Source organism: Hoplias malabaricus, chromosome 3 (assembly GCF_029633855.1).
Source record: "Hoplias malabaricus isolate fHopMal1 chromosome 3, fHopMal1.hap1, whole genome shotgun sequence".
NCBI lineage: Eukaryota > Metazoa > Chordata > Actinopteri > Characiformes > Erythrinidae > Hoplias > Hoplias malabaricus.
Genome location: NC_089802.1, coordinates 25,879,301 through 25,892,476, shown reverse-complemented (window position 1 = coordinate 25,892,476; position 13,176 = coordinate 25,879,301). Strand labels below are relative to the sequence as shown.

The following is a 13,176-nucleotide window of genomic DNA, read 5'->3' as shown; positions in this document are numbered from 1 at the left end:
AGGTGTATTTCTGGTGTGTGTCAGGTGTATTTCTGGTGTGTGTCAGGGGTGGGTCTGGTGTGTGTCAGGGGTGGGTCTTGTGTATTTATGGGCTGTGTTATGTGTGTGTCAGGTGTGGTTCTGGTGTGTGTCAGGTGTGGTTCCTGTGTTTGTCAGGTGTAGTTCTGGTGTGTATCAGGTGTACTTCTGCTGTGTGTCAAGTGTGTTAGGTGTGTGTCGGGTGTAGTTCTAGTTTGTGTTAGGTATGTGTCAGGTGTGGTTCTGGTGTGTATCAGGTGTGGTTCTGGTGTGTATCAGGTGTGGTTCTGGTGTGTGTCAGGTGTGGTTCTGGTGTGTGTCAGGTGTGGCTTTTGTGTGTGTCAGGTGTGTACCAGGTGTATTACATGTGTGTCAGGTGTTGTTCTAGTATTTGTCACGTGTGTGTCAGATGTGTTTGGTGTGTGTCAGGTGTAGGCCTGGTGTGTGTCAGGTGTATTTTTAGTGTTTGTCAGGTGTGGTTCTGGTGTGTGTTAGGTGTAGTTCTGGTGTGTGTCCGGTGTGTTTGGTGTGTATCACATGTAGTTGTGGGGTGTGTTAGGTGTGTGTCAGGTGTTGTTCTGGTGGGTGTCAGGTGTGGTTCTGGTGTGTGTCAGCTGTTGTTCTGGTGGGTGTCAGGTGTGGTCCTTGTTTATGTCAGGTTTGTTAGGTGTCTGTCAGGTGTAGTTCTGGGCTGTTTTAGGTGTGTATCAGGTGTAGTTCTAGTGTATGTCAGGTGTGTTAGGTGTGTTTCAGGTGAGGTTCTGGTGTGTGTCTGGTGTATTTCTGGTGTGTCTCAGGTGTATTTCTGGTGTGTGTCTGGTGTATTTCTGGTGTGTCTCAGGTGTATTTCTGGTGTGTGTCAGGTGTAGTTCTGGTGTGTGTTAGGTGTGTGTCAGGTGTAGTTCTGGGGTTTGTCAGGTGTAGTTCTTGTGTGTGTCAGGTGTATGTCAGGTGTAGTTCTGGTGTGTGTCAGGTGTAGTTCTGGGGTGTGTTAGGTGTGTGTCAGGTGTGGTTCTGGAGTGTGTCTGGTGTATTTCTGGTGTGTCTCAGGTGTATTTCTGGTGTGTGTCAGGTGTGTGTGTCGGGTGGTTCTGGTGTGTGTCAGGTTTTTTTCTGGTGTGTGTCAGGGGTGGTTCTGGTGTGTGTCAGGGGTGGGTCTGGTGTGTGTCAGGGGTGGGTCTGGTGTGTGTCAGGGGTGGGTCTGGTGTAGTTCTGGGCTGTGTTAGGTGTGTGTCAGGTGTGTTAGCTGTGTATCGGGTGTAGTTCTAGTGTGTGTTAGGTGTGTGTCATGTGTGGTTCTGGTGTATGTCAGGTGTGGTTCTGGTGTGTGTCAGGTGTGGTTCTGGTGTGTGTCAGGTGTGGTTCTGGTGTGTATCAGGTGTGACTCTGGTGTGTGTCAGGTGTGTACCAGGTGTGTTACGGGTGTGTCAGGTGTTGTTCTAGTATTTGTCACGTGTGTGTCAGATGTGTTTGGTGTGTGTCAGGTGTAGGCCTGGTGTGTGTCAGGTGTGTTAGGTGTTTGTCAGGTGTGGTTCTGGTGTGTGTCCGGTGTGTTTGGTGTGTGTCACATGCAGTTGTGGGGTGTGTTAGGTGTGTGTCAGGTGTTGTTCTGGTGGGTGTCAGGTGTGGTTCTGGTGTGTGTCAGCTGTTGTTCTGGTGGGTGTCAGGTGTGGTCCTTGTTTATGTCAGGTTTGTTAGGTGTCTGTCAGGTGTAGTTCTGGGCTGTGTTAGTTTGTATCAGGTGTAGTTCTGGTGTATGTCAGGTGTGTTAGGTGTGTGTCAGGTATGGTTCTGGTGTGTGGTATGTGTGTGTCAGGTGTGGTTCTAGTGTGTGTCATGTGTGTTAGGTGTGTGTCAGATGTGGTTCTGGGCTGTGTTACGTGTGTGTCAGGTGTATTTCTGGTGTGTGTTATGTGTGTGTCACGTGTAGTTCTGGGGTGTGTTAGGTGTGTATCAGGTGTAGTTCTGGTGTGTGTCAGGTGTAGTTCTGGTTTGTGTCATGTGTGTTATGTGTGTGTGTCAGGTGTAGTTCTGGGGTGTGTTAGGTGTGTATCAGGTGTAGTTCTTTTCTGTGTCAGGTGTAGTTCTGGTTTGTGTCATGTCTAGTTCTGGTGTGTGTCAGGTGGGTAACGTGTGTGTGAGGTGTAGTTCTGGTGTGTGTCACATGTGTGTCTGATATGTTAGGTGTGTGTCAGGTGTGGTTCTGGTGTGTGTCAGGTGTTGTTTTGGTGTGTGTCAGGTGTAGTTTTGGTGTGTGTCAGGTGTGTTAGGTGTAGTTCTGGGGTGTGTCAGGTGTGTTAGGTGTGGTTCTGGGGTGTGTCAGGTGTGGTTCTGGTTTGTGTCAGGTGAAGTTCTGGGGTCTGTCAGGTGTGTGTCAGGTGTGGTTCTAGTGTGTGTCAGGTGTGTGCTAGGTTTGGTTCTGGTGTGTGTCAGGTGCTGTTCTGGTGTGTGTCAGGTGTGAGTCAGGTTGGTTAGGTGTGTCATGTGTGGTTGTGGTGTGTGTCAGGTGTAGTTGTGGGGTGTGTTACTTGTGTGTCAGGTGTTGTTCTGTTGGGTGTCAGGTGTGGTTCTGGTGTATGTCAGGTGTGGTTCTGGTGTATGTCAGGTGTATTTCTGGTGTGTGTTATGTGTTTGTCAGGTGTAGTTCTGGTGTGTGTCAGGTGTAGTTCTGGGGTGTGTTAGGTGTGTATCAGGTGTAGTTCTGGTGTGTGTCAGGTGTAGTTCTGGTGTGTGTCAGGTGTAGTTCTGGTTTGTGTCATGTCTAGTTCTGGTGTGTGTCAGGTGTGTACCAGCTGTGTTACGTGTGTGTCAGGTGTAGTTCTGGTGTGTGTCACATTTGTGTCTGATGTGTTAGGTGTGTGTCAGGTGTGGTTCTGGTGTGTGTCAGGTGTAGTTATGGTGTGTGTCAGGTGTAGTTTTGGTGTGTGTCAGGTGTGTTAGGTGTATTTCTGGGGTGTGTCAGGTGTGTTAGGTGTGGTTCTGGTGTGTGTCATGTGTGGTTTTGGTGTGTGTCCGGTGTGTGTCATGTGTAGTTGTGGGGTGTGTTAGGTGTGTGTCAGGTGTGGTTCTGGTGTGTATCAGGTGTAGTTCTGGTGTATGTCAGGTGTGGTTCTGGTTTGTGTCAGGTGTAGTTCTGGTGTGTCAGGTGTAGTTCTGGGCTGTGTTAGGTGTGTATCAGGTGTAGTTCTGGTGTATGTCAGGTGTTTTAGGTGTGTGTCAGGTGTGGGTTCTGTGTGTGTCAGGTGTAGTTCTGTTGTGTATCAGGTGTAGTTCTGGTGTGTGTTGGGTGTAGTTTTTGTGTGTGTCAGGTGTAGTTATGGTGTATGTTAGGTGTCAAGTGTTGTTGTGGTGTGTGTAAGGTGTGTGTCAGGTGTAGTTCTGGTGTGTTTCAGGTGTAGTTCTGGTGTGGTTCAGGTGTATGTCAGATGTGTTTTTTCTCTTCACCTATGGCTAATCATCCTCCAGTGTCTGTAGCACTTTAACTGTTCACCACACGCCTAGAGCCCCGAAATATTCATCTGTTCAGGGGAGGAAACGTGTCTCTATCCACTCTGCTACACCAGAGACAGCCCTCCTCTGCCCTTCTCTCCCAGTTCTCCACACAGAGAGAGAGAAAGAGTTGGAGAGAGATGTAGAGACAGAGACAGAGAGAGAATATATTTACTGGTAGGCTTTTTTCTGGTGGAAGTAATTTGCTATACCTGCACACACTGCTTTAAAAGCTTTTTCTCGTTTCTGTTTGTTCCCGTCCCTGTTCACCTCTCTCTCTCTCTCTCTGAGTTTCTGAGTTAATCTCTCTCTCCTCGGTCGAGCAGCAGAAGATTCCTCACATTAACGGCCCAATTTCACACTGGATCTGCATAAAACCCCAGCGCCTCTCTCTGATAATACACCCCTTCTTCATCTCAGAGAGACGTACAGAGAGAGAGAGAGAGAGAGAGAGGAGAGTAAGACAGATTTACGTCTCTCACTCTGCAGGTGGGTTGTTTAAACAGAGCAGTGTTGACGGTGGGTTTGCTCTGGTTCTGTTTGTCCCTCTTCACTTTCAGAATCATGAGACCCTCGCTCTGCTCCAGAACCCGACCTACCTGCTCTGGGCAGGGGGGTTAACCGTAAAAACGTGGTTAATCAGAAGAGTATGTGTCCTCTCGGTCCTCCGCAGAGTTCAGTCCTGTCCGGATTCTTATCTCCGGGATGTTCCGGGCTGACAGTACCACTGGTGGCCAAGGACTTAACGGACGACTTGACTCAACTCAGATTCGCTTCCAAGTGACTCAACTCAGATTTCCTTGGCAAGTCAGTACTCGCCTCTTGATTCACTCAAAGTGATTCTTAGACTTAGACTTGACTTTATTGATCCCACATCGGGGATATTCACTTGTTACAGCAGCACACAATCTTAGGCATTGGACAAGAAGTAGGGAAAAAAACTTGCTGGTGAATCGACTCTGGCTCGCAATCTAGCGACTCATCATTGACTCAGACTGGAACCCCAGTGTCTTGAATTGTGAGTTGACTGAAGAATCAGATGATGTAACTCATGACTCAGCTGTGGAAACATTTGAAGTGGCTTGTAACTGGACAGAGGAAACAAATAAACTGACTCATGACTTGACTGTGGAATCAGATGCAGTGACTCATTACTCGACTGTGGAATCAGATGCAGTGACTTGTGACTCGACTGTGGAATCAAATTATGTGACTCGTGACTCGACTGCGGAATCATATGAAGCAACTTGTAACTCGATTGTGGAATCAGATGCAGTGACTCATGACTCGACTGTGGAATCAGATGCAGTGACTCATGACTCAACTGTGGAATCAGATGCAATGACTCGTGACTTGACAGTGCAATCAAATAATGTCACTTGTAACTCGATTGCAGAATCATATGAAGCGACTTGTAACTCGACTGTGGAATCAGATGCAGTGACTCATTACTCGACTATGGAATCAGATACAGTGACTTAATGACTCGACTGTGGAATCAAATGCAGTGGCTCATGACTCGACTATGGAATCAGATACTGTGACTTGTGACTCGACTGTGGAATCAGATAAAGTGACTTGTGACTCGACTATGGAATCAGATACAGTGACTCATGACTCGACTGTGGAATCAGGGGAATGGAGTCTAGCTCCGGGGTCTGGAGAGTGGGCCGTGGTTCCCGATGTGTGTGAGGAACGTGAGGTGTTCAGATCCTTCTTGGGGTGGTGTGGGTCTGGGGTGGTGGGGGCGGGGTCCTTACGAGTCTGTGTTTAGAGTTCGGACAATGACACAGCTTCGTTTGTCCAATGTGTAGTTGCCATGGAGATACACCTGTCACCTGTCTGACTCTCTCTCTCTCTCTTCTAAACACTCTCTCTCTCTCTCTCCTCTCTCTTGCTCTCTCTCTGAACGAAGGCTAATTAAGGAAGGTCTGACTTTGCGCCTCATTCTCCAGAACAGCCATCAATCACAGCCTGCCTCGAAATGTTAACTACATTCATTAGAGAGAGAGAGAGAGAGAGAGAGAAAACAGAGAGAGAGAGAGAAACAAAGTTTGTGTCATCAGTACCAGTCTGTGCTCTGTCTGGGAGGGATTGGAACATTGCCGTGAGGATCTGATGGTCAGCGTTAATGAGGGGCTTAACTGATCAGTCACAGATTTATCATCAATAATAGTTTACACAACAACACTGTCCTGTCTCTCTCTCACACACACACACACTCTCTCTCCGTCTCTCTCTCTCTCTCTCTCTCTCTCTTCTCTCCAGTGATTCTTCACCTCCACAACTCTATTTTGCGTATTGATCTCCATCTGAGATCAGAGCTTTTTAAAGCAGCTCACTCGATTAAAATAAACTATCCACCTCATTCTCCCTCTCTTTCTCTCTCTCTCTCTCTCTCTCATTAACTGTGAGGTTAAACTCAGTCTTTAAAGAGGAGTCACAGTGAACTTGAATACCTCAGTCTTTTAGATGACAGTTGTGCAGATGCAGATGCAGACGCAGACTCAGAGCCGTAGACGCACAGATTTCTGCGTACAGATAGAGACACAGACACAGGTGAATGATTAAAGTGGAACTCCTGAGCCGTGTCCAGTGGGTGGAACAGAGCCCTGGTGAAGGATGGAGAACAGCGGCCGTGAAGCAGCAGATGGAGCTGCAGTGGAGGGGGGGGGGGATTTCCCATAAAGTGGCCAGGTCTGTGTGTTGTGTTAAACCCCATTCTGGGTCCGAGCTACGTTAGCTATTAGCGCTAAAGAGGCTAAGCGCCCTCAGTGGTGGTCTCGGGGCTCTCCGGATCTCACCAAAGCAGCAGAGTTACAGTGTGTGAGCACCTCCTGCTGGAGGATCACCGCCACTGCAGGCGGGATGGTGACTTCAGCAGACTTTCTGAAGGTCATTACAGTAGGGTGGGCTCTCTCTCTCTCACACACACACACACACACACACAGAAAATATCTTACTCCACCGCAGCTGATTTCCATTCGGCCACCAATGTATTTCAGAGATAAGAACTGAGCAGAGCGTTATAATCAGAAAAACGCTTATGGGTTTTCACCGCTGGTCAATGTGTGTGTGTCTGTGTGTGGTTTATTTACTTGTTTCTCTTTAGAGTAAATAAAGCAGACCACCAGACCCTGACCCTCACTCAGACTACGATCAAATCCTCACAGCAGTGTTCTGATATACATTGTGTGTGTGTGTGTGTGTGTGTCACTGCAGTGAGAGGAGCACACTCCTGATTAACACCTTCAGCTCAGGAGCTGGAGATGCTACCTGAGAAAGAAGTAGAGAGTATGGATTTGAATTCTAATGTGTGTGTGTGTGTGTGTGTGTGTAGGTATCTGATCCCATCTCTGGATCGAACCCATGCAGGGTTTTATCGCTGTATCGTGAGGAATCGGGTCGGAGCTCTACTTCAGCGCCGCACAGAGGTTCAGGTCGCCTGTGAGTAACACACACACACACACATCATACTTTCACATGTTCCAAAAGAGATTCTCATGCACCCGCACACACACTGTCCCATACACTAACACAGAGAGAGAGAGAAAGATGGAGGTGTTGATGGTCTCTCTGAGGCTGTAGATGAAATTTGCAGAGTCACTGTGGTCGGTGACCGAAGCCAAACCCTGTTCTGAAAACATCTAGAGTGACAACTCTCTCTGGACAATCAGCGCTCTGCAAGGTTTACACACCACGGTTTAGTCCCTACTCGGCTCGCTCTGAACCACGAGAGAACAGCCATTAAACAAGAATCCGCTTCCAGAACCAGGACCTGATTCACTTGGTGGAGGAGGAGAGTAGAGTAGGGACCCTGCAGTGAAAATGCACTGGACTCTGGAGGAACCACGGTTCTCTGATAATGAGTTATCAGAGCGGCAACTACAGGAGCAACCACACATCAGATCTGTCACATCAGCCCACATCGAGTGGCGAGAGCAGAGGGGGGACCCCCCCAGGCCTCAAACCGCTGACCACTCAGGAGCCCCCCGGTGAATCAGTTTAATCACTGAATCCATTCTCCACTGAAACTCCAGACCTAGTTTATGGAGCCGCCCGTGGAGCTGGAGAGACGGAGACGGAGATGAGCGGGAATCAAAGCTGCTCTCTCTCTGACATCAGGAATCACTTCATCAAAGAATGGAGAGAAAGAAGGGATTAATGAGAAACGCTTTTCTGAAAAAATACAATCTCCGTCTGAGAACAAGGCTTTGAAGATGATTTCAGACAGAAAATACATAAAGGTCGAATACAACTCAGAGAGAGAGACAGAGGAGAGGGAGAGACAGGAGAGAGAGAGAGAGAGAGAGAGAGAGAGAGAGAGAGAGAGTTAAGGAATCAACACAGTTCAAATCTCTTAACTCTCATCTTCTGCTTCTCTCTGATTTCTCCCGCAGTGACGTCACTCACAAAATTACAGTAATAACATTAACATAAATCTAGTGCTGATTTCCCTTTGTGTGTGTGTGTGTGTGTGTAGTTATGGGAGGTTTTGAGGAGGCCGAGCGAGACCAGGTCGTGTCTCAGGGCGACGGAGCTGTGATCCCAGCACCGAAAATACGAAGCTTCCCTCAACCTCAGGTCACATGGTTCAGAGATGGCAGGAAAATCCCCCCCAGCAGCCGCATGTACGTCTCACCTCAACACACACACACCTCAACACACACACACACACGTCAAAAAACACACATACCTCAACACGCACTCACACCTCAACATGCACCTCAACACGCATCTCAACACGTACCTCAACACAGACACACACACACATGCACGCACGCGCCTCAACACACACACACACCTCAACACACACACACACACACTCACACCTCAACACACAGGGTGGTGCTGTAGCTGGTGTCACTGTCTACAAGAGTGAGTGTGTGCGTGACTGGATGAATGTGTGAGTGAATAATTGAGTGTGTGAGAGACTGGACAAGGGTGTGAGGGACTGGGTGAGCATGTGTGTGATTGGGTGAGTGAGTGAGTGAGTGAGTGACTGGTTGAGTGACTGGATGAGTGACTGGTTGAGTGACTGGATGAGTGAGTGAGTGAGTGACTGGATGAGTGAGTGAGTGAGTGGGCGAGCATGTGAGTGACTGGGTGAGTGAGTGTATGAATGTGTCAGTGACTAGGTGAGTGAGTGTATGAATGTGTCAGTGACTAGGTGAGTGAGTGTATGAATGTGTCAGTGGCTAGGTGAGTGAGTGAGTGACTGGGTGATGGACAGTTCTGAATGAGGGTGAGGGGTGGGGTGAGGTCTGTGTTGGATCCTGGTGTCTCCTTAATCTTCTTTAATCTCCATCAGTGAGAGACCGTGCTTCACTTTCGTTGCGACGGGGGAATATCCACATCACGCTCCGTTGTGGCAGAGGTTTGTGTGTGTGTGTGTGTGTGTGAGAGAGAGAGAGAGAGAGAGAGAGAGAGAGAGAGAGAGAGAGAGAGAGAGAGAGAGAGAGAGAGTGTGACGTTCTATTCCTGGGCACTGTTCTGGAATGGTCAGGCATATTCTCTCTGTCACTCCCTTCAGCAGTGTGTGTGTGTGTGTAATGGACCTGGTGAGCTGAAGGCTGAAGGAGAAACACACTGGCACTCACCAGTCTGGAAGAAATCCTGAAATATCCAGAATGCCCTGTAAGTTCTGACACTTTAGGAGTAAAGGGAATATGTGGTGGCATTCTGGAAAACCCAGAATATTCTGGAGTTCTATCGTGAGTGAAGAGCTGGACTCTCCCTCACTCTCAGTAAAAATCACAGCGCCACCTAATTGACCAAGCACAGAACTGTTCAATTTCCATAAACTATAACGATCATCCTGAATTTAGGAACACACTCATTCTTTCATACCCACCCAGTCACTTACACACACACACTCACTCACCCAGTTCCTCATTCACACACTGACCCAGTCACTCACTCACGCACGCACGCACACGCACACACACACACGCACACACACACACACACGCGCACACACACACGCGCGCACACACACACGCGCGCGCACGCACGCACGCACACACACACACACACACACACACACACACACACACACACACACACACACACCTGTGGACAGTTGTTGTAAATTAAATAAATTTAAATCACATTTTCTTCTCCATTAACTGACATTCTCATTTCCATAATTAGTGCTGCTGCTACATGATTGGCTGACAGGATAATTTGGAGGTAGCTTACAGAGCAGGTGTGCAGGTGTTTCTGATAATGTGGCCTGGGGGTGTGTCTGTATGTGGCTGTGAGGCTGCGTTTACTGTCTGTGTGCTGTATTTTAAACAGTGTTGAATATGTATCGGTCAGTGGGGAGTGGACACTGCCTGGTTTATAGAATGTGTGTGTGTGTGTGTGTGTGTGTGTATATGTGTGTGTGTCTGAGAGGCTGTCTGTATATTTATGGCTGTCTCATTATCCCGGTTGAGAGAATCACCTGAGATTAATTTGAGGACACAGTGTTTCGTCCCTGTCCTGATACATAATGCATCTCACAATCTGCTCTGTGAGACACTTGCTCCGTCTCTTGAACCAAACACTGTCCAGAAAACACCGGCAGAATTCCACCGCTCAGAAATTAGTGCTGTGCATAAATAGCGAGAGATTATGCAAATACCTCATGAATATTTGTCCAGAACATCCACCATGTAATGAGATGGACACTGCTCTCGACAGGTTTATTTTCCAGAGCCTTTATTTTATGAACAAAGCTCATGACTCGACTCTGATTCCAAAGCTTATTGCTCATGAGTTGATTCAAACTTGAAAACGTATGACTCATGACTCAGACTCTAAAGCTTGTGACTCAGGAGTCAACTCAGACTTGTCTGCCTGATAGACACACTGAGAGAGAGAGAGAGAGAGAGAGAGAGAGAGAGAGAGAGAGAGAGAGAGAGAGACAGAGAAAAAGAAGTGTGAGGTGAGACACACTCTATGTAAAGTCAGAACAACACACTGGGGGGGGGGTAATTGGCACTCATCCTGTTGGGGGCATCCCGGGGGTCCGCACAGAGGGGGGTGGTGATCTGAATAATAATAATAATAATCAGCACAGTCAGGTATAGGAAGCCGTTCAGGAAATAAATGTACTTTGTACATATACATTGGGCTATGGAGAAACAACTTGGTTTAATGGCACATACATTGGTTTTAAACTGTTGGTTTGTATATATCGGTTTGTGAGTATATACTGGATTATCAGTTTATACATTGGGTTCCTAGCATATATATTGGTTTGTATGTATTGGTTTGTTGGTATATATATTGGTTTGTGGGTATATATATCGGATTACCAGTACATACATTGGTTTTCCAGCGTATATATTGGTTTGTGTATATCGGTTTGTTGGTATATACATTGGTTTGTGGGCACATATATTGGTTTGTTTATATCGGTTTGTATATATCGGTTTGTGGACATATATATTGGTTTGTGTATATCGGTTTGTGGGCATATATCGGTTTGTGGGTGCATATATTGGTTTGTGGGCATGTATATCGGTTTGTGGGCGCGTATATTGGTTTGTGGGCATGTATATTGGTTTGTGGGCGTGTATATTGGTTTGTGTATATCGGTTTCTGGGCATATATCGGTTTGTGGGTGCATATATTGGTTTGTTTATATCGGTTTGTGGGCGCATATACTGGTTTGTGGCATATATATTGGATTCTGCGCTGCATGGTAGAAATTTGCCGCTCAGTGCTGTTCAGCCAGCAGCCTGTTTTGATTGTGCTGCGCGGTTTTAATGAACCTCAGTTTGGACAAACTTTTGACATATTCCAAATAAAACTGAGTGGCCCGGTGACCGAGCTCCGCGATTATAAATACTAAATAAAGGTCATAATAAAGATAACAAAGCTCAGACTAGCCGATTGAATTACGTTCTACAACAATGCGTTTTCTACGACGCTGAAGTTAGCTCCTGATTCGCAGATCCAGATTCAGTGAGCCGCGGTGAACGAAAGGGACTTTTCGATGTGTACATAATGCTGCGCACATTGCTTTTAACGCTTCATGGACTAATGAATAGCGCTAAATACAGGAAGTAACAAACAGTTTACCCTCACAACACACAAAACAAGCCAAAAACATGTACGAAATCTTTTCTTTGTTCCTTTACTCAATCGACGTTTGGTTTGTTTATATGATACTATAATTTTAATTTGGAAACATTGCATACTAAGCAATTGTGCACCAAAAAACAAAATGAATGTGAAACTGAGATTCTGGAGGGAATTTTAAAGTTTTAAAGTATGAAATCATTTCGGTCGGGCCAGGCTAAATCCACGTTTTCCTTACAGGGGCAAATTGTCCTGGGATGTGTAGTTGTGCTGGCCCAAAGTGATTAAGAACCTCACAGTCCCTCCAGAATCTCAACCTCACTTTTTTTTGTACATAATTGCTCAATATGCCATATTTAAATATGTGTTTAACATACCTACTATTTTATGTTTTATTTTTACTGGTACATTTAAAATAAATGAATGAAAAATAATCAATTTGAAATTTTTATATGCCATACAATGTATTATTTTATAATGTATAACAATTTTTTAAGTATTTTAAACTGCAGAGACCTTTAGTATTAAATAAACAAAATAATTGTCGATTGTGTAAAGGAACAAAGAAAAGATTTCGTACATGTTTTTGGTTTGTTTTGTGTGTTGTGAGGGTAAACTGTTTGTTACTTCCTGTATTTAGCGCTATTCATTAGTCCATGAAGCGTTAAAAGCAATGTACACATCGAAGAGTCCTTTTCGTTCACCGCGGCTCACTGAATCTGGATCTGCGAATCAGGAGCTAACTTCAGCGTCGTAGAAAACACATTGTTGTAGAACGTAATCCAATCGGCTAGTCTGAGCTTTATTATCTTTATTATGACCTTTATTTAGTATTTATAATCGCGGAGCTCGGTCACTGGGCCACTCGGTTTTATTTGGAATATGTCAAAATTTTTGTCCAAACTGAGGTTCATTAAAACCGCACAGCACAATCAAAACAAACTACTCGCTGAACAGCACTGAGCAGCAAATTTCTACCATGCAGCGCAGAATCCAATATATATGCCCACAAACCGATATAAACAAACCAATATATATGCCCACAAACCAATATATACCAAGAAACCGATGTATACAAACCAATGTATACCAAAAAATCTATATATACAAACCAATATATACCAAGAAACCGATATAAATAAACCAATATATATGCCCACAAACCAATATATACTAACCAATATATACCAAGAAACCAATATATACAAACCAATATATGTGCCCACAAACCAATATATATGCCCACAAACCGATATATACTAACCAATATATACCAAGAAACCGATATATACAAACCAATATATACCAAGAAACCGATATATACAAACCAATATATATGCCCACAAACCGATATAAACAAACCAATGTATATGCCAACAAACTGATATAAACAAAGCAATATATAGGCCCACAAACCAATATATACCAAGAAACTAATATATATAAACCAATATATACCAACAAACCGATATATACAAACCAATATATGTGCCCACAAACCAATATATATGCACACAAACCGATATAAACAAACCAATATATGTGCCCACAAACCAATATATACCAAGAAACCGATATATACAAACCAATATATAT

General features: G+C 45.5%; 1 protein-coding gene across 3 annotated transcripts in view; it reads left to right on the top strand.

Moving 5' to 3' along the window:
• Positions 1 to 13,176, top strand: part of sdk2b (sidekick cell adhesion molecule 2b) — a 174,694-nt gene that overhangs the window by 108,405 nt on the left and 53,113 nt on the right. For all 3 annotated transcript variants that reach the window (XM_066664601.1, XM_066664600.1, XM_066664602.1), the window contains exons 3-4: positions 6,848 to 6,954; positions 7,991 to 8,138. In XM_066664601.1, the coding sequence (XP_066520698.1) occupies positions 6,848 to 6,954; positions 7,991 to 8,138 (255 nt within the window). The remainder of the gene's footprint in view (positions 1 to 6,847; positions 6,955 to 7,990; positions 8,139 to 13,176) is intronic.